The sequence below is a fragment of the Podarcis vaucheri genome (assembly GCF_965113315.1).
Source record: "Podarcis vaucheri genome assembly, chromosome: 15".
NCBI lineage: Eukaryota > Metazoa > Chordata > Lepidosauria > Squamata > Lacertidae > Podarcis > Podarcis vaucheri.
In genome coordinates this window covers 16091080-16111099 of record NC_138753.1, presented here as the reverse complement: position 1 = coordinate 16111099, position 20020 = coordinate 16091080, and the positions used below count along the sequence as shown (strand labels likewise).

At 47.8% G+C, this 20020-nt stretch overlaps 1 protein-coding gene across 7 annotated transcripts in view; it reads right to left on the bottom strand.

The window, feature by feature from the left end:
- The window catches only part of ELN (elastin), a 60634-nt gene that overhangs the window by 23215 nt on the left and 17399 nt on the right, over window positions 1–20020 (bottom strand). For 4 of the 7 annotated variants that reach the window (XM_082201413.1, XM_082201411.1, XM_082201414.1 and 1 more), the window contains exons 2-12: window positions 10662–10709; window positions 9824–9865; window positions 8484–8516; window positions 7431–7466; window positions 6064–6180; window positions 4970–5074; window positions 4676–4738; window positions 3400–3447; window positions 2430–2501; window positions 1418–1450; window positions 1206–1277 (exon numbers count right to left, since the gene is read on the bottom strand). In XM_082201413.1, coding sequence (XP_082057539.1) covers window positions 1206–1277; window positions 1418–1450; window positions 2430–2501; window positions 3400–3447; window positions 4676–4738; window positions 4970–5074; window positions 6064–6180; window positions 7431–7466; window positions 8484–8516; window positions 9824–9865; window positions 10662–10709 — 669 coding nt within the window. Of the gene's footprint in view, window positions 1–1205; window positions 1278–1417; window positions 1451–2429; window positions 2502–3399; window positions 3448–4675; window positions 4739–4969; window positions 5075–6063; window positions 6181–7430; window positions 7467–8482; window positions 8517–9823; window positions 9866–10661; window positions 10710–20020 lie in introns of all 7 variants that reach the window. The other 3 variants (XM_082201412.1, XM_082201417.1, XM_082201416.1) reach the window with 3 other exon arrangements.

The following is a 20020-nucleotide window of genomic DNA, read 5'->3' as shown; positions in this document are numbered from 1 at the left end:
TAACCCCTTAGCAGAAAGGTAATTCAGCAGAGCCAGTTTTTAATATCTTTATTAATTCCCACCCACCCCCACAATGGCTGATATGTTAAAGGGATGGTTTGCATTTGCGCTAAAAACCATGGCTAGCGGCCTTAGAGATAGAAGCTGTCCATCTGAATACATTTAAACAAATTAAGAACAGAAATGAGATGCCTTTCACCAGTGATGGGGACCTCAGGCTCAGAGGCTCTCCCAACCTCACTATCTGGCTCCTGAGACTTTCACTAGGCCACACCCCCTCTCTCCAGGCCACACCCCTTACCGACCCTGCTAGGCACCCTCTTTGAGTGATTTTTCCTAGCTAGGATCTGCCCTTGAACCCTGTTAATCCTTTAATCTGTTGGGAGCCGCCCAGAGTGGCTGGAGAAACCTAGCCGAATGGGCGGAGTATAACTAATAAATTATGATGATGATATTGTTTCTTACTTATCTGCACAAAGGAAAGTGTGTGTGTGTGTGTGTGTGTGTGTGTGTGTGTGTGTGTGTGTGTGTGTGTGTAAATGTAAAAACAAGCCTGGTGTTCAAAGGTAGAACTACTATTATCAGTGCTTTTTTCTAAAAAAAAGTTTAGGGATACTCTCATTTTGACTCAAGAAAATCACCATTTTATAGTTCAAATCAGGGGAAAATAAATATATTAAATAGACAAAAGTACAAAGATTCACAAAATGTTTAGAGGTATGCGTACCCCTGTGTCCCCCCAGAAAAAAACCACACTATCCATTAATTAAAATTAGCCTTTGTTGTTCCACCCACTTTTGTTTCTCTCTCCACCCACCATTGGTATACGGCCCCCGGAAGGCCGCTTAGAAGGGAATGTGGCCCCTCAGGTGAAAAAAGGTTCCTCACCTTTGCCTTTCACATTTGACACGAGCATTACAGCCCTTTATTATAGGAACCCAAACCGCCACCTAACAGCTCTGCAACCAAGGGTGGGTTTTGGTCCCATTTTATGGAAGTAGAACTGAGGCCGGGGCGGGCGGTAACCTGCACGAGTCACACACAGTGAGTCAACAGTCTCAGACAGGACTCAAACTCAGAGCCTGGTTCGCTTGCCAAAAACAAGAGGTGAGGGGAGATATGTCTCGCGTTTTTTCGATCGTGTAAAGAGAACCTTCTCAGAATGGGGTTTTCAACAGCAATTTGGTTCTGGGTGTCGGGCTCACCAGGGAGTTTGGGTGCCTTGATGGGATAGCCCAGTGGGAGCCCAGGCTGCTGCCCTCCAAAGACTCCGAAGGCTAGAACAAAGGAAAAGAAAATGAGGCTTCCCACAGTGCAACCATTCTCACCCCCCTACTCCACCATGGTGGACCGATCTGTTTCCCTCCCGGCTCTGTTGGGAATGGGGCACATGCATAGGTGTGTTTTGATAACCTACGAGAGATCCCATTGACAGCTCCTCCTCCTGCCCCTGAAAGGAAAAGAGATAATGATCAGTGGCTGTCCTTGCGCACACAGGACTAGCAGCGTGATACATGGTGGTCAAGACATTTCAATGCAATCGGCAGAAGGCTTGAAGTGTTGCAAGATTTATTGCAGGCTTCCTCAACCTCCGCCCTCCAGGTGTTTTGAGATTACAATTCCCATCATCCCCGACCACTGGTCCTGTTAGCTAGGGATCATAGGAGTTGTAGGCCAAAAACATCTGGAGGGCCTAAGTTGAGGAAGCCTGATTAGTGCTTAGTGTCAGACGAGGACCTGGGAGAGAACAGGGTTCAAATCCACACAAGGTCCATGGGTGACTTTAGGCCAGTTTCTGTCAGCCTAACCTACCTCACAGGGTAGGATAAGATGAGGATGAGGAGAACTATGTGCGCTACCTTGAATTCCTCAGATGGAAGGTTGGGTATATAAATGCAATGAATGTGAAATACATTTATTTTCTGATCACACATAATAGTTTTTATTTAAAGCTCGTTTTGGCCAAAAGAGTGGATTTCAAAGTGCAAGAGACCTTTGGTCCTCCAGATGCTGCCAAACTACAACTCCCATCACCATCCCTGGGTGCCTGGCCTGATCCAAGTAGGGTCTTCTGATATTCTTAAGTAAGTACTACAGCCGGAGTTCTGTAGTAGTGAGCATTCATCATGTGTGAAACGGCCCATATTCTAGTGCAAGGGTAATCAACATGGTGCCCTCCATATGTTGTCAAACTACAACGCCCATGAGCTCTTCTGGCAGTTGGGGTCCAATGACATCTGGAGGCACCACAATGGCTACGCTTGTTCTAGCAACCGGACGACTTGAGTGTCGGCTGCAGGAGACTTCCTACCTATGAAAACTGCCATAATAATTTGAGAAACAAAGCCCATCTGAACGTGACCAACCCCACCTTCTCTGGAGCAAGGAATGGATACAAGCCATCATTGGGGAGGGGAAAGAAGGCTTACCTGGAACTTTTGGCTTCACTCCAGTTCCAGTGGGAACGCCAGGCAGGACTCCTACACCAGGATAACGGATCCCTGAAAGAGGAACAGAAGATGCTGGACTCTTTTAAAAACTACAGCAGGGCTTCAAATGTGGGTCTTTATTTGAATGCACTCAACAGCTGAACTTGAAACTGGAAACAGGATGGGACGTGCTAAGAATGTGTTGACTTTTGACACCATGTGCTGAACTGTTGAGTTCCTATGGGAGAACACAGATATCTGCCTTATACGGAGTTGAAGCCCTATGAGGAATGGTTGAAGGAGCTGGGTATGTTCAGCCTGGAAAAAAGGAGGCTTAGTGGAGATAGGAGAGCCATCTTCTCATATCTCAGAGGCTGTCACATGGAAGAGGCAACTAGCTTCTCCTGCTCTGGAGGGTAGGACTCAAACCAATAGCATCAAGTTACAAGAAGGGAGATTCTGGCTAAAGATCAGGAAGAACTTTCTGGCAGTAAGCTGTTCTACAGAAGAACGGACTCCCGTGAGAAGTGGTGGACTCTCCTTTATTGGAGGTTTTTAAGCAGAGGTTGGATGGCTATCTGTCATGGATGCTTTTGCTGAGATTGCTGCATTGATGGGGGTTGGACTAGATGACCCTGGGAGGTCTCTTCCAAAGCCACAATTCTATGATTCTATGAAAGGACTGAACCTGAGACCGTTTGCCTGCAAGGCAGCTGAGCTAAGATTCCAATCCTCATGGTTCCAGATCAAGGGCAGATTTAAACAGAAGAAGCTGCCTTACCCTGAGAGTCAGACTTCTGGTTCCCCTAACTTGGTACTGACTGGCAGCAGCTCTCCAGAGTTTTTGGCAGTGGACATCCCCAGCCATACCTAGAGATGGCCTTGGGGACTAAACCTGGGACCCTCTGCATACAAGGTTGAGACCGTACCACTGAGCTATGGCCCTTCTCCAGAATGGGACAGAACTCACCTGTGCCAGGGAGCACACCTCCAGGGAAGACGCCAGGGATCCCCACACCTGTCGAGGAGAGAGCACAAACTGTGAGCACCAGCCGTGGAGCCAAGGCAGTGGAGCATCTGCAACATGCAGCCTACAGAAATTGCTAGCCATCTTTGAAGAAACGGGATCAATTTGTAACAGAACGATAAATCCAACTCTTTTGTTACCCTTGCTAGGAATAATAGATGAATCAAATCAGCATGTATCTCACTGGGAGGTGTTGACATTTTTGCTGCTCATACAGTAGTTGCTAAATGTTGGTGACCAGCAACAGGTCTGTCAATAGATTCCTGGTATGCTCAGGTATGGTCTGTTGCTGAGAAATTAACCTTCCAGGTCAGGGCAGCTCAAAGCAAGACAAGGCCTTTATCCTAGCAGCCATTCATCTCCCATGCAAGACATGGCAATCAATAGAGACAACCTCCCCAGACCATTGGAAACTTCTGGAGAGACCTAGCGGACTACGAATTTAAATATGCTTAATAAACTTAATAAAGTGGTGGTTCCAACTTTAAGCTGTTGTTATGCTTTCCCTCAAATAAATTACAGACTAGCTGCTATTTCTGCTGTTAGAGTGGTACCTCGGTTTTCGAGCACCTAGGAAGCCAAACGTTTCGGTTTTCAAACGCTGAAAACCCAGTAGTAAATGCTTCCTTTTTCGAATGTGCCTCGAAAGTTGAACGGCTTCCGCTGCATGTTTTTCAGTTTTCTCAATTGAACTTGCAGCCATCCCTTTGCGCCTCGGTTTTCGAACATTTCAGAAGTCAAACGGTCTTCCGGAATGGATTACGTTCGAAAACCGAGGTACCACTGTAATTGTATTTTAAATTATGTTTATTATATGTTATGTGGAAGAACCATAAAATACTTTTTGTTTAAAAAAAGAAATGGTCTGAAGGAGTTGATTAAAAGATGCTGAGATAACTATTGTTCAAACTCTTAAGGAAATTTCAAACTACACTAGTTCTGGATCAAGATAATCTGTGCCATATACTTTTTGTATGCTGTTTTCACAAACACATTGATCTTGGTGCCCATTTTCTCCTAACGGATACACTATTTTTGGATACAAAACTTTTGGGTGGAGATCTGCATCACAAAATTTGGAGAAGTGACCATTTCAAAGGACCGGCTGCATTCCAGCTCACACACCAGACTGCACAGATTTCTTCCTTGTCCACTACAAAAACATCTGGCTCTTCCCCAAGTTGCCCCTGGATTTTAGATTGGGCAGCGTTCGACCTACCAGGGATTTTGCCAGGCTTGGCCCCAACGCCAGCCCCGCCAGCTCCTGGTTGCAAAACGCCACCTGCGAGAGGGAGACAAAGAAAGAGAAATATCACATCACTTGCCCTACGATGGCCAGAGAGTCTCAGGCCTGGGGGCTGAATGTGGCTTTCCAGGCCTCTGTGGGCACTTTCGAAGCCACGCCTCCTCCCTAGACCAAGGCTGAACTAAATGGGCCAATTCTCTCTCCAGTGTTCCTAAGTCTCTGGGGTGCGAGGAGATCAAGGCAACATACCCTCTGGAAATAGCTTACCTCCAGGTACACCCACGCCAGCTCCAGGTACGCCTACACCGGCTCCAGGTACACCCACGCCAGCTCCAGGTACGCCTACACCAGTACCTGCACCAGCCCCAGCGCCTGTTTAAGGAACAACACAAACAGAGTCTCAGGAACTCAGACCCTGTTGTCATAGCTGGAGCAGCCATGATCGCATTTCAGAAAGCCGCCTTCCCCCTCACCCAAAATATTTATTTTCTGAGTGCCTAAAAGCAGGAATCACTTGCTCTCAGAGGAGCACATTCCCTGTGCTTCTGGGTGAGTTGCTGTCCAGAACAGGGACTCATCCAGAAGCCTACAAGAGGCTGCCTGTTCTGCTATGTCCCTGCACCACAAGCGATGGCATCCTCTGGTGCAGAGAAGGCATTCGAATACTGGCAGAATCCGAGACCAGGGAGAAGAGTCGGTGGAAGAAGATTGGAAGAAATTTAGAGACTATTTACAGAAATACTGCAAAATTAATGAATGTTAGAATGATGTCGGATTGAAGTTAAGTGGTTTTAGCAGCAATGTTACAAAGGAGTATGTAAAAATGGATTGTTAACAGGTGAGAATCTAAAGTTATAATATATTAAGATAAAGGATTAAGATAAAAACAAAGAGGGAAAGGATTTGCTGAATTAACTAACTGAACTGGAATACAAAAAAGGGAGGTGTGAGGAGGTCAGGGAAACAAGTAAATGAAAGACAAGACATGGAAAGATTGATTTGTTTTTAATTGTTTTTATTTTTCTGTATTTTGTATTTTCTTTTTTTCTTTTTCTTATTTTTGTAACCTTTTCTGAAACTTTAATAAATATCATTAAAAAAAAAAGGAGAAGGCATTCGAATAACTAGAATGGGAAGCCTCCTCAAAGGACTGCATCTCTGTATTGCGACAGCCCAACATCACCACCGAGGGATTGTTTGGGGATTGCCTTCTAAGGGGAAAATATCAGGAGGGGAGACCAGCAAAGCAATGGCTGCATTGTGGAGCAGAGAGGCAGCCAGAGCGCGGATTCTGTGTCCCACGGAGTAGGCAGGCAGAAGAACCTCCATAATCATCAGAGACACCTGCAGCCTTGACTCACCAGCCTTGGCAGCTGCCTTATAAGCAGCAGCTGCCGCTGCAGGGCTTCCGGCACCTGGATAGACACCTCCTGGATAGACACCTCCTGGATAGGCGCCACCTGGATAGACACCACCACCTAGGGCAGAGAAGGAAAGCGGCACTGAGTGTCAGGGCTGGAATCAGATGCAGGTCAGCTTGAAAGATTCAGGACTCTGTCATCAGTGAAGTTAACTCTTTCTTCGAAATTGAATGCAACTCAGCAACACTTCCAAGCAGGTCTTGCCCCTATGGAGCAGCTGCCTTCCATCCCTCCTAAGGTTCCTCCTCTCCCAGTCATTTTCAAAGCCATCTGTGTCTGTGCGTCTCTGACCTCTGCTCTGCCCCCATCCTCATTATTCTCTGTGTTATTGGAGACCAGCAGGGAGGGGAGTTTGTTGCAGCAGGAGAGGGAGACTCCCTGGATTCTTTTGCAGCCTCTTGACCCCTTGGAGCCTGAACACCCTGTCACAGGCTCTTCCTGCTCACTAAACCCTGTTGCCCCTACAGCATCCAGTTGCTCCTCCCACTCTGCTCCCTCTGACCTCTCCCCAGTGTCCCGCCACTAATCCCCAGGCTCTGAGCCTTCCTCCTTGGGGGTTTCCCTTGGGGGTTCCCTGGCTGTTGCCTCCCACCACTCCTCTTTGTCCAGCCACTGGGCTCCACTTGCTTTCTATGTGCCCATCTCTTAAACTAGCAAGAGCCATCCAACCTGGTTGCCATCACCGACTCCTGTGGGAGCGACTTCCAGGAGTCCCCCCCAAAAAAAATTTGGGGTCCACCCCCTGGTCCCATAAACTCATCCCCCTACCCCATAAAATGCATTACTCAAAATAGCAGCCTGCATGACCCACTAAGGCAGATAACAACACAATAAAATTCAAAGCAGCAACAATTAAAAGCGCATTTATTCAAAATCCAATTAGAAAATTGATGATTCAGTGATGCCAACTTTTCAAAATCTGATAGTCGTTTTCACCTCCAGCCTCTGTGCTTCCTTCTTAGTACCCACCTAGGTAAGCCCACCCCATGGGCACAATGCCACACACTTTGAGAACCACTAGGTCAAGCAGGCATTCTGCCCTCACATGCAGCACAGGGTGCTGTCCCCATTGCCAGTGCTGAAGTAAGACTCAGCTGCCAGTCTGCTTTTGAGCATAGAATGGGATAAGGTGGCATCTTTCCGCTTTGCCCCAGGCAGCAGTTGTGCTGAGCCAGTGCTCTGCATATCCTCCAAACAATTCCCTCTCACCAGCTTGGGAGCCCTAGAAGAGCCGGTGATGGGTCTGAGATCCCTGTTCTCAGCCAGACCTTCCCAGGAAACAGCTGGAGAGCTCAGGGCAAGCTTACCTAGTGCTCCAGTGCCTCCGACAACCCCTCCGACACCTGCAGAGGAGAAAAGAAGCCAGGGCGTCAGAAGTCCTGCAGTTGGATCAGCCCACAGAGGACCCATCTAGCCTAGCATCCTATTCTCACAGTAGCCACGAAATGCCATAAACACAAAAGCCTTATCCTTTCCTGTGGTTTCCAGCAAATGGAATTCAGAAGCATCAGTGCTTCTGACCATTCTGGCTAGTAGCCAATGATAGCCCTCTTCTCCCTGAATTTATCCAATCCTCTTTTAAAGCCATCTAGGCTGCTCACCATAACTGCCTCCTGTGGGAACTGTGGGTTCCACAGTTTAACCATGTGTTGCGTGAATCACAGAGCCACAGAACTTGGAAGGTACCCCGAGGGTCATCCAGTCCAACCCCCTGCAAATGCTGGAATAAGAAGTCCTTCCTTTTAGCTGTCGCAAATCTTCCAACATTCAGCTTCACCTGATGTCCACAAGTTGCAATGTTATAAGAGAGAGGGAAAAAACCTTTCCCTATCCACTTTCTTGAGGTTGTGCATAAGTTTATAAAGGTCTATCTTGCTTTCCTTTCCTCTAAACTAAAAATCCCCAGAGGCTGCAACCATTCCTCACAGGGGAGACATTCTATCCCCTTGCTCTTTTCCAAACCTTATCCATATCCCACCAGCCCCGGAAGCATGGGCATAGCCAGGGGGGCAGGGAGAGGCAGCTGCCCCCCTAAATCAATAAAAAAATCAATAAAACACATAGCAAACTGAGGTTCTGCCCTCTCCCACCAACAAAAGGCCTGCTCCGCCCCCTAACAAAAATCCTGGCTATGCCCATGCCTGGAAGCCAGCATGGCCAGTGGCCGATCATGATGTGGTCAACATCTGGAGGGCCACAGATTCCCCCCATCCCTGGTACAGAAGCTGGGGAGAGGAGTACACAAGTAAGCCCACTGGGCTGCCTCTTCCTCCTCCTCTCCCCATTTAGTAGCCACAACAAGAGAGGAGAGACCATGTCAATCGCAAAGAGCATTAGGGGAAGTAGAGATGGCCACTTACCTGGTTTGGGGGGCTTTGCTCCTGCTCCAAATCCTGGGGATAAAGGGAGGCATCGGGTACAGTTAGATGAGCGCCAATGTCAGGAGAAGTGTCCCCAAAAGCAAATGTGGGCAGAGCAATGGATTGGGGTCCTTACCACTGTATGGTAGGCTGCACCTGAGCCCCATGACACTCAGAAATTCTCACACCCACAAAAACACACACTACTTTCAGAGCCATCCAAGCAAGCAAGAGGCAACCTCTCAGGTCAAGAACCCATCCCTGCTAGGCAATACAACTCCGGGCAGGTGCAGGGCAGATGAGGGTCTCAGGGGCCACATAGAGGGCTGCATCCAGCACCAAGGCCTGAAATTCCCTGTCCTCACACTTCCCTAATGTGAACCAGATTGGTGGACATAAAGAGAGACAGGGCCTTCATGGTGACTGGCCCCATTCTGTGGAATTCCCTCCCCAGAAAGGCAAACATGGGTGCTACCCTGAAGACTTTAAAATGGACTTTGAAGACTCCCCACTCACATTTCCCAACTGTCTGATGCTAAGCTCCAAAGTATATCATGGGCAGCCAACATGACACCCTATAGGTGCTATTTCCAGCAGCTGGTATTCAGAAGCATTGCTGCCTCCAAGTATGTAGGCAGAGCATAGCCATCTTGGCTAGTAGCCGTCAAGAGCTTTATTGTCCTCCATGAATTTGCCTAACCCTCTTTTAAAGCTGTCCAAATTGGTGGCCATCCCTGCCTCTTGTGGGAGAGAGTTTCAGAGTTTAACTATGCAATGCATGAAGAATCATGGAGTTGGAAAGGGACCCTGAGGACCATCTAGTCCAACCCGCTGAAATGCAGGAATATGCAGACATCCCTTATAGGGATCAAACCTTCAACCTTGGCATCATCAGCACCACGCTCTGACCAACTAAGCTATCCAGTAGTCCTTCCTTTTGCAGGTTCTGAATCTTCCCTTGTTCTCCTTCATTAGATGTCCAGGAATGCCAGCATTTTGAGAGACAGAGGAAAGCTTTCCTCTACCCACTTTCTCCATGCCATGCACAATTTTACAAGCTCTTCTTGCTTGCCTTAGTCTAAACTAAAAAGTCCCAAATGCTGCAACCTTTCCCCGTGGGGGATTTGCTGCACCTCCTCAATCGTTTGGGTTGCCCTTTTCTGATCCTTGGTTCAGTTTAGGTTCAATGCAGCTGTCCTGAGAAGTAGCCACTGATCCATGGGTGAAACAGGGGAAAGGACCGCCACCTGTGTTCCCTGCCCCATGCATTATCCTCTAAACTGTTCGGTCGCTCAAGCGCAGGAGGCAGAGAGCATCCTTTCCCTCCTCCAGGGACTCACCTGCCCCACCAAGTCCTCCTAGTCCTCTTACGCCAGCAGCTCCTGTAGGGATCAAGACGGTTGTCTCAGGAGACCCAGGAGGGGCCCTCAAACAGCGCCTAGCCATCGCAAGCAGGCTTATGCAGCACCCATCACTGGAACTGAAACTAACTTCAGCACCAGCAAGAGTAGCTCAGGGGTGAGGATGGGAGATGTAGTTCAGCAACAATCAGGGGGCCACGGGCCTCACCCGCTGCAAATGGTGCTATCAATTGTAGCATTTGCTGTTGTTGACTGACAGTTTGTTGATTGATCGATTGCATTTATAGCCACCTTTTTGTCCAATGAGCTCAAAGTGGCATACATGGTTTCCCCCCCCCATTTAATCCCCACAAATTACCCTATGAGGTACGCTAAGCTGAGAGGCAGTGACAGGCCCAAAGTCACCGAGGGAACTTCGTGGTGGTGTGGGAGATTCAAACCCTTGCTTCCCAGGTCCTAACCCGACACTCTGACCACTATACCGCACCAGCAATCATTGACTGATTATGCATTATTTTGAGATTGCGTTTTAAGACGATGCGATTCCCCCTGGGACGCTTAGGGAGAGGGTGTGTCAGCAGGATCAGAAATTAATCAGCCAGACAAATGGAAGAATGCATGCATGAATTCCACAGGGCAGTGCATTATCTCGCCCCATTATTCCTGTTTGTGACCCTTTTCTTGCAAGAAAGGGGCTTTGAGAAGGGTGGCTTATTGCGGGAAGGGGCAGAGAAATTCCACACACAAATAAAATCGGGTGGATTTGGTGACATCTGTAACACAAAGATAAACACAGCAGGTAGTAGCACCCCCTTACCTGGGTAGTAGCCTTGCCCGGGAACTCCAACGCCAGCACCTGGGACCCCTGGAAAGGAAAGGAGAGTTTGATTGGCTCATAGCTGGTGATGAAGGGAAACCCCATTCGTGCCCATCCAAGACAAAAGTATTGAGAGGCTTAGAAGACTCCCTTGGCCTCCATCTTCCCCCCCGCTCCCATCTTCCTGCCACTCAGGAGCATTGCTGGGTAGTAAAAGGGCTCAGGGCACAAGTCCAAGGGCAATCTGTCAAGGGTTCTTTAGCTGTGATTCTTGCATCGCAGGGGGTTGGGCTAGATGGTCTTTGGGGTTCCCTTCCACCTCTACAATTCTGGGATTCTATGAACCAAATTCGCAAGTGTGATCTGCTAGTTTCCTGGATGCATAAAGAGGAATACTTAATGCGGCAAGTATCGTGTTAAGATCTGTGCTCTCTCTTTTGCACAACCCGCTCCCACCATCTCTGGCCTGTGTCAGCAGCTGCTCCAGTCACTGACAGCACTTTGGCTTTCCGGGGTGGAATCCTGCTTTGCCTCTGACCCTCCGTGAGGATTGCGCAACCATGCCCCGAACAGCTCACCCTTTGTTTTCATGTTGCCTTCTTCCCCCCTCTCTCGCCCTCCAGCCCAGCCAATACGCCTTCCTTGCTCCTCCCCTCTTAAATAAACACTTGTGTTTAAGTTCAACATGCTTTGCCCTGGGAGTCGAACAACAGAGCTGACCTCTTCTCAACCGTCTGATTGCGGAAGGGCTCCCTCCGGGCCAAGGAGCTATTGGTGTGGCTGGTGGGAGCGCAAAGATGCTCAGCTGGAAGCAAAGCCCTGGGAGAAACTGAATTGTCTCCCACACAGAGCTTCGTTTGAGACGGGGCTCAGCCACAGAACCTGTTTGCAATGCCAGCCCCAGCCTGTGGCTCAGAAAAGGCCAAGCAGAGCAGCCTAAGGGGATGGAGCGACCCTCCTCCAAGGGGGTTTTTCATTGAGAGAAAATGTAAGAGGCAACCTGATAGAAGTTTATAAAAGCATGCATGTCCTTGTGGATGGAGGAATCTTAACGTATATAAAATTGTACACATGGTTGATTTAAATAAGTTATTATTGATTATGTATACCCAATGTATCAGCCGCCTGGGGGGTTTCACTCTTTGTGTTTGGTTGTTGGTAAAAAATAAAAAAATAAAAGCATGCATGTCATGGGGAAAGTGGATAAGGGAAAGATTCCCCCCACCCCTCTCGTGACATTGGACATACAAGGAAGCTGGATGTCGGGAGATTCAGGGCAGGTAAAAGAAAGCACTTTGCACGCAGCACATTGTTAAACTGCAGAACTCCCTACCACAGGAAGCAGTGATGGCCACCGACTGGGCTTCAAATAAGTATTGCACAAATACATGGGGGAAAGGGCCTATAGATGGCTGTTGGCCAGGATGGCTCTGCTCTGCCTCCGCAGATAGAGGCAGCAATATTTCCCAATGCCCATTGCAGGAAACTGCAGGAAGGAAGAGTGCAATTGTGCACAAATGCTGCTTGCGGGTTCCCCGGAAGAGGCATCCGGTTGGCCGCCATGAGAACAAGATGATGGACTAGCTGGGACTCTGGCCTGATCCAGAAGGCCCTTCTGAAGTAGGAGCAAGAAAGAGGATTGCTCCTGAGCACCAGCAGAGTGCTTCTCTTTTGCTGCAACAAAGGGAGGGGACCTTTTGTCAGCCCAGGGTCTGGGGCTCCAGCGAGGGACCTTGGAGGCAGCAATGTTTCTGAATACCAGTTTTTGGAAGCCACAGGAGGGGACAGGGCTCTTGCGCTCAGGTGCTGCATATGGGTTTCCCACAGGTATCCGGCCACTGTAAGAACAGGATGCTGGACTAGATGGGTCATGGGCTTGATCCAACAGACTTCTTATATTCGTATTTCTTGAAAGGGCTTTTTAAAAAGCCAGTCTCCCAAGCTGAGTTTTCAGGTCATGGTTGGGGGAGATCTGTGGGGGTCTCCAGGTATGTGGTGGATTCCCAGCTCTTAACATCAACCCCGAGGCCAGATGCCAGGAGCTGGAGTCAAGCACATCTGGATCCCCCTCTCCAGATGTTGCCCATCTTTCCTGTAGGTGGACCACATGGCGTGACATTGCTTTGCTTGTATACAGAAAGAAATGCAAACCACACAGTTGCACACATCAATCTCTTCCCTCTAAAGCTTTGAACATTCTGTTAACAAGAGAGAAGGCTTTTCCTTTTCCTTTTCTTTTTAAAAAAGAGAGAGAGTCAATCGAATGCAGATCTGGCGGTAGTTACGAAAGAATGGCAACACCCAAACATATCTGCTCTCTGGATAAGTTGTGAAGGGGTAGCAAAGAAAACTGGAATTTTCTGCCCCTGTGCTCTTCGCCTCAAGTGGGCACCTCCCCCTTTCCTGCCCCACCCCCAATGGCAATGATTTATTATGGGATGGCCACTAGGAAATCTGGAGAGTGCCCTTGCCAAGTAGGGAGAGCAGCGGCAGCTGGCAGAGTGAGGAATTAGACCAACCTCCTGGGGCCCTCTAGATGACTTGGACTACATAATCCCCATTCCTACACTTTGGAACTCCCCGCCTCTTGATACCAAGCATGTACCTTCCCTGTACCATTTTTCTTTTCTTTTTAAATAATTTTTAAATTGGTTTTTACAGGAACAAATTCAAAAGAATCAAAAGAAAAAACTTTCAGCATATCCATATATGAGATTCTCTGAATCTTGTGGCTTCCCCCCCCCCCCCGTCCCCTGCATGGGTCCTTAAAATATTTTTTCTAAAACTACATATTACATTCTCCACAATTTTTATCTCTCTAAATTATCCATACCTTTCGTTCCTTTACAACTTATTTTTAAAGTCCAGCTAATGTTTTAATTTGTTTACAATGGTCTCCTAAGTAAATGAATTTCCCCCATTCTTTTTTAAAGTCATTATCTTCTTGATTCCTGAGTCTCCCATTCAGTTTTGCCATTTCAGCATAGTCCGGCAGTTTGGCTTGCCATTCTTCCCTAGTCGGGACTGTTGGTTCTTTCCATCTTTGGGCTAGTAGCATCCTTGCAGCTGTTGTCACATACATAAACAGTCCAGGTACCTTTTTCGGTGCCTCCTAGCAACATTTTTGTTTAGACAAGCCCACTCAGATGTTTAGAAAATTGATGTGAATTTTAATCTGCTTCTAGTTCTTAATCTGCTATTGTTATTTTAACGTTCAGAAAGTCTTAACTTTTGTTGTTAATTTTTCTTACGGATAAGTTCATCGTTTTATCTTTTTGTAAACCTCTTTGAGAGGGTTGCGGGTTTTTTTGCAATCAAGCAGTGTGTAAATCTTAATAGATAAATAAACAAATAAATCTCCCATCAGCCCCAGTCAGTGTGGTCATGTGATAATTCAGCTGGTGGGAGCACAGCTCCCTGTTGATGAGGTTGGAGGATGTTTCAGTCCAAAACATCTGGAGGGGCCTCAGATACATAGAATCATAGAATACAGTTCTATGAGTTGGAGGGGTACCCAAGGGCCATCTAGTCCAACCCCTGCAATGCAGGAATCACAGCTCAAGAATCTCTAAACTCTTGTTGAAAAGCCGCCAATGAAGTCCACTACCTCCCAAGGGAGTTTGTTCCATTGTCAAACAAAGGCCAAGTTGGGCTGTGAAGAGGTTTAATTTTTTAGGGGGTGGAAAAATGAAGGACTCTCTCTCTCTCTCTCTCTCTCTCTCTCTCTCACACACACACACACCTTCTCAGCATCCCCCTAATTAGCTAATTAACACTGGGGCCATTCTCTGAAGATTGTTTTCCCTCTCTTCAAACCGTGGAAAAGACAGCCAGTCAAAGGATAGGGCCCTCTCAATCTCCCCTCCCCATGAGCCCAAGCACCCCCACTGAACCTGCACCCAAGGGAGATGAGGCAACTGAGCAAAGACTCATGGACGGCTCAAGCAAGCGAGTCAAGCTGTGCATTGGCAGCAAAACCCCAGTCCATCGCCAAATCAAAGTCGTGAGCCACAGTGCGACTCAGAGGAGCAGAGGAGCCATGCCCAATCTTGCACCACCACCTCCTGCCTTTGAGCTTGGAGCGTATTCTCATAAGCTCTGTAAAAATCACAGAGTGTCTCACAGAATTTCCATAACACTTCCCCCTCCTCCAAAAAAGCAGAGTTGCATGCTTTATCGCAGTAATTTCACACAACAACCGTGAAAGGTAGGCTACAATACTTGGGAGCATGCAAAGAAGGCTTGAGACTGAGGAATCAGCAGCGCCTCCTAGGGAGGTGGTGGTGAAGATGATTCAGTTGGAAGGGACCTCCAAGGGTCATCCAGTCCAACCCTCTGTAATACAGGAACCACAGCTCAAGAAATAATAATAATAATAATAATAATAATAATAATAATAATAATAATAATAATTTATACCCTGCCCTCCCCGGCCAGAGCCAGGCTCAGGGCGGCTAACACCAAATATAATTTACAATAAAATGTAATAGAAAAACAACAAACAAACAAACAAACAAACAAACAAGCAAACAAACAGTTAATTAAAATGCAGCTTAAAATGCAGCTTAAAATGCAGCCTCATTTTAGTAGTAGCCCATAAATCAAGACCATAAAGGGAGAAAACTTCAGATATTCACCCAAGCCAGCTATCCATGCTGGTCCTACATGGGCCAGCAAAAAAAGCCAAGGGAAAATTTATATACCAAATCTCATATAAGGGGTCAGAGTGAGTCTAAGCCGAAGGCTCTGTCTTGCAGGCCCTGTGGAAAGATATCAAATCCCACAGGGCCCTAGTCTCTTGTGACAGCGCGTTCCACCACATCGGGGCCAGTGCTGAAAAAGCCCTGGCCCTAGTTGAAACCAATCTAACCTCCCTGAGGCTTGGGACCTCCAAAGTGTTGTTATTTACGGACCTTAAGGTCCTATGTGGGGCATACGAGGAGAGGCAGTCCCGTAGGTACGAGGGTCCTAGGCCAAACCCTGACAGGTGGCCATCCAACCTCTGCTTTGAAACCTCCAAGGAAGGAGTGTCCACCACCTTCCAATAGGGTCCACACCAGCTCTTACTGCCAGAAATTCTTCCTGATGTTTAGTCGGAATCTCTCATTTGAACCCATTTCCTTTTCCTAAGATGCTGGAGTAGATGGGCCTTCAGCCTGATCCAGCAGGATCCCCCTAGGTTCTTCAGGAACTCCCTCCAAAAGGAGGCCGCGAGGGCCACCAGCTTGGATGGATTCCAAAGAGGATTAGACATCTATTGAAGCCATGATGTCTATGTCTATGTCTATGTCTATGTCCTTCCTCCACAGTTGGAGGCAGCGATGCTGGGAATCACAAGTGGCAAATCCTGCTTTCCCAGTGGTGCATCTGGCCAGCTACTGAGAGAACACGAGGCTGCAACCCGGCGGCCCAGTGGCCTGATCCAGCAGCCTCTTCTCATGTTCAAGGGTAGGCACCAATTAAGCGCTACCGCCTGAACATCTGCTCCGGCGTGCTGGAGAGCGCGGTGAAAAAACATCTGGAAACCAGCATAAGAAACAGGCCTCCAATCTCCAGATCAGCAAAACTCTCTAGGTTGGTCCCCCCCACACACTATTCCCACCCCAACACTCACCGATGCCTCTTCTAACCGCCTTCCCTCCCCCGTTCTCCGGAGCGGGTCTAGAACTGGTTTAAAGTTCCGGCATTCTAGCTTAATTGGCTGCTGGACAGCGGCCCAAAGTGAAGTCAACACAAGCCAAAATCCCCAAGACATGCAAGCCAGGGTGAACTGGGAAACAGGCAAGAGGCTTCGCCAAAACGGATGGAGGGAAGGAGGGTGGGAAGAGGAGGGTGATGAAATAAACAGAGACCCGAGGAGGAGCGTGGCTGCCGGCAAGGGGGGATGGCGTTGAGGGAGGAGAAAGGAGCAGGAAGAGGCTCAGATTTATCCCCTTCTGCCTTTTTGGTGGACCAATGTACTGTAGTATCGGACTAGGACTTGGGAAACTAGGGTTCGAATTCTGCCCCTACTCAGCCATGAAGGTCTCATTGAGGGCTGGCCACTGCCTCTCAGCATCACCTACTTCACAGGGTTGTTGTGAGGATTAAATGAGGCAGGGGGACCATGTCCGCCACCTAGAGCTCATTGGAGCAGTGGTCTAGCATGGGGAGGAGAGGGTAGGGGCCCTGGGTGCAAAATTATTAGGGGGCACAACATTTCAAAAGAAAAAATACTGGCACTTCCCAGCTTGCTGCTGTCCTCTTCCATGCCGTGATCCCCACCTCCCTGGATTCAGAAAGTGCCTCTTTTAAAAGAAACGAGCCCTTGCACAGACTTGCCCGAAACAAACAAAGAAACAGGCAAGCGAAAAGTTGTGTTTGCTTTTCCGCCTGCCTCTGATCCTAAGGTTATCTACAACTCCCAAACTTGGTCCATTTCAGCCCCATGTGAGATCGCCAAGCCCCACCTAGAAAACTTCCTCTTGGCATCTGTGCTAATGGTCCATGGCTTAGGGGATGCAATACTTGCCTTGCCCAAGGCATTGGCAACCTATGCTACACCACTGCCTTGGAGAAAAAAGGTGGTTCATAAACACAATGAATACATAATTCAGTGGTACCTTGGGTTAAGAACTTAATTCATTCCAGAGGTCCGTTCTTAACCTGAAACTGTTCTTAACCTGAGGTATCATTTTAGCTAATGGGGCCTCCCTGCTGCTGCCGCGATGCCATCATGAGATTTCTGTTCTCATCCTGAAGCAAAGTTCTTAACCCGAGGTACTATTTCTGGGTTAGCGGAGTCTGTAACCTGAAGCGTATGTAACCTGAAGCATCTGTAACCCAAGGTACCACTGTCATACAGAAAATACGTCACACTAGATAATCCCAGCCAATGTGGGACCTCTGCCCTCCCCATCAGTTTTGCCTACTCTATGGGGAACACAGGGAGCAACCTTGTACATAATCAGGCCACTGATCCATCTAGTTTAGTACTGTTGACACTGACTGACAATGGCTCTTCATAGTTTCAAGAAAGAGACAGTCTCAGGTCTACCTGCAGATGTCATTGGGGATGGAACCTGGGACCTTCTGCTTTCAGAGCAGATGCTGTACTGCTTTCACTAAAAGTAAAGTAAGACTCTAGTCCTCATGGTTCTAGACAAAGAGCTGGTTTAAATAGGCTTTTCCCAAATAGGAGCACAGAGAACAGCCTTTGACAAAGTCAGACCACTGGTCTATATAACTCAGTTGGTAGAGCATGAGACTCTTAATCTCAGCACCAAGGGTTCGAGCCCCACGTTGGGCGAAAGATTCCTGCCTTGCAGGGGGTTGGACAAGATGACCCTTGGGGATCCCTTCCAACTCTACAATTCTATTATATAGATCAGCAGTGTCTACACTGACAGGCAATGAGCCTCCAGAGTTTCAGACAAGGGTCTCCTAGCTCTACCAGGAGACGCCACTCAGGATTCTGTGTGCATAGCAGGTGCCTGACGGCCGGGCTGCAGCCATTCCTGAGGAAGATCAGCACGATCACCTGCTGCCCAGGAAACAATTAGTTGTGCCACTTCTGCCTTGCCCAGCAGATGTCACTGAGGCTTCAATCTGCCTAGGTATGTGGCTGGAGCAATCCTGGCCTTCCCTCACAGCTGGCTTCGCTAGAGCTCTCTGTGTCTCCTTTGTAAGAAACAAATCAAAACAAAACAAAAACACAATCTTTTGTTTCCTTCCCAAAATTGTCAGTGGCTGCAGGCCAGCTCCCCTCTGCCTTTGCCTGTAATCAGAACATGCTTCTCTTTTTCTCTTTCTCTCCCTGCCCCCCCCCCCCCGCCCCCAGAAAATAGGCCTGCCATCAAAAACAGCCCATTGGGTCCAGGATTCTGCCCCGGAAAACCTCTGGCAGCAGGAGCTATTTCTCCAGACCAGAGAAGATGAATCACCAAGGGAAAGCTTGTCCAGTTCTGGGCACCACAGTTTAAGAAGGAGTCCAGGGTCATCTAATCTCACCTCCTGCAATGTAGGAATCACAGCAAAAGATATCCATGACAGATGGCCATCCAACCTCTGCTTAAAAACCTCCAAGGGAGGAGCGTCCAGCCACTTTCTAAGGTTGTCCACTCGCCTATCGAACATTTCCTACTACCAAAAAGTTCTTCCTCACATTTAGCTGGAACCTGCACAGGCGGCTAGTTTGCTATCAGGCCAAGGTAGCAATGCATTGTTACTGGTACAAAAACCTGTTGAAAACTTAGGACCGCTTTCCTTGCAGGACCACCTGACTCCGTAATGTGTCTACTCAACTGCTTTGCTCTGCAGAACTGGCCCACTTACAGGTGGCACACAACCTCTGCACTTGTGAGAATCTGTTCTTTTAGCACGGCACCACCCAAACTTTGGATCTCCCTGCCTTTTGACATCAGGCAGGAGCCTCGGCTGCACTCTTTACAGCACCTGCTTAAAGATTTTGCTCAGGCAAGCTTGCCCAGGCATGTATGCATGTACTTCAAATCTCTCTTTAGTCTGCCGTTAATTTTAATCATTTCCCAAATGTTTTCAATTACTGTTTTTTGATGGATGACTTCTCGTAAACCGTTTGGAGCCTTGATCAAGTGGCATATAGATTTTGTTTAACAAATAAAGCTCTGCCAAAGTGTTGCTCTTGAATTTCCAGGGAAAGGGGACGCAAGACAGGCCATCATTCTCTCTCTCTAACCACAGCTCTGCTGGGCTGTCAGTGAACATGTATAAAATGGAGTTGTTGCAACACACACACACACACACTCTCCTTGTGCAATGTGACTCAGGATTGGGCAGTCATGGAGAGCGATTCCAGGAAGTGAGGCGGCTGCACGCGGAGAGACTTGGCAAGCCAGAATCTGATGCCTCGCAGACGGACGACTCTCTGAGATTTATTTGTATTTATCACTCAGCTTATATCTCGCCGTCTCCTCAGTCTAAATGCACTGGGTTTTGCAACTGCCGAGCAATAGAGAGAGAGGCCTACAATGCCTTTCCCAAGGAGGGCGTGAAAAAGGCTAGGGATCGTTAGGAGAGGAATTGAAAATAACATACCCCTCCAACATCTGTCCAATGAAAATAGAGACGTCCTATTCCATTATTATTATTATTATTATTATTATTATTATTATTATTATTATTATTATACCCCACCCATCTTACTGGGTTGTCCCAGCCACTCTGGGCGGATTCCAACATACTGTATTTTAAAACATAATAAAGCATTATACTGTACATTAAACAAAAAGTCCCCATACAGCTGCTTTCCGATGTCTGCGAAAGGTTGTACAGTTACTTATCTCCTTGGCTCAGGGGTCGCATAACTCCATACCCTCCAACGTTTTTCTGATGAAAATAGG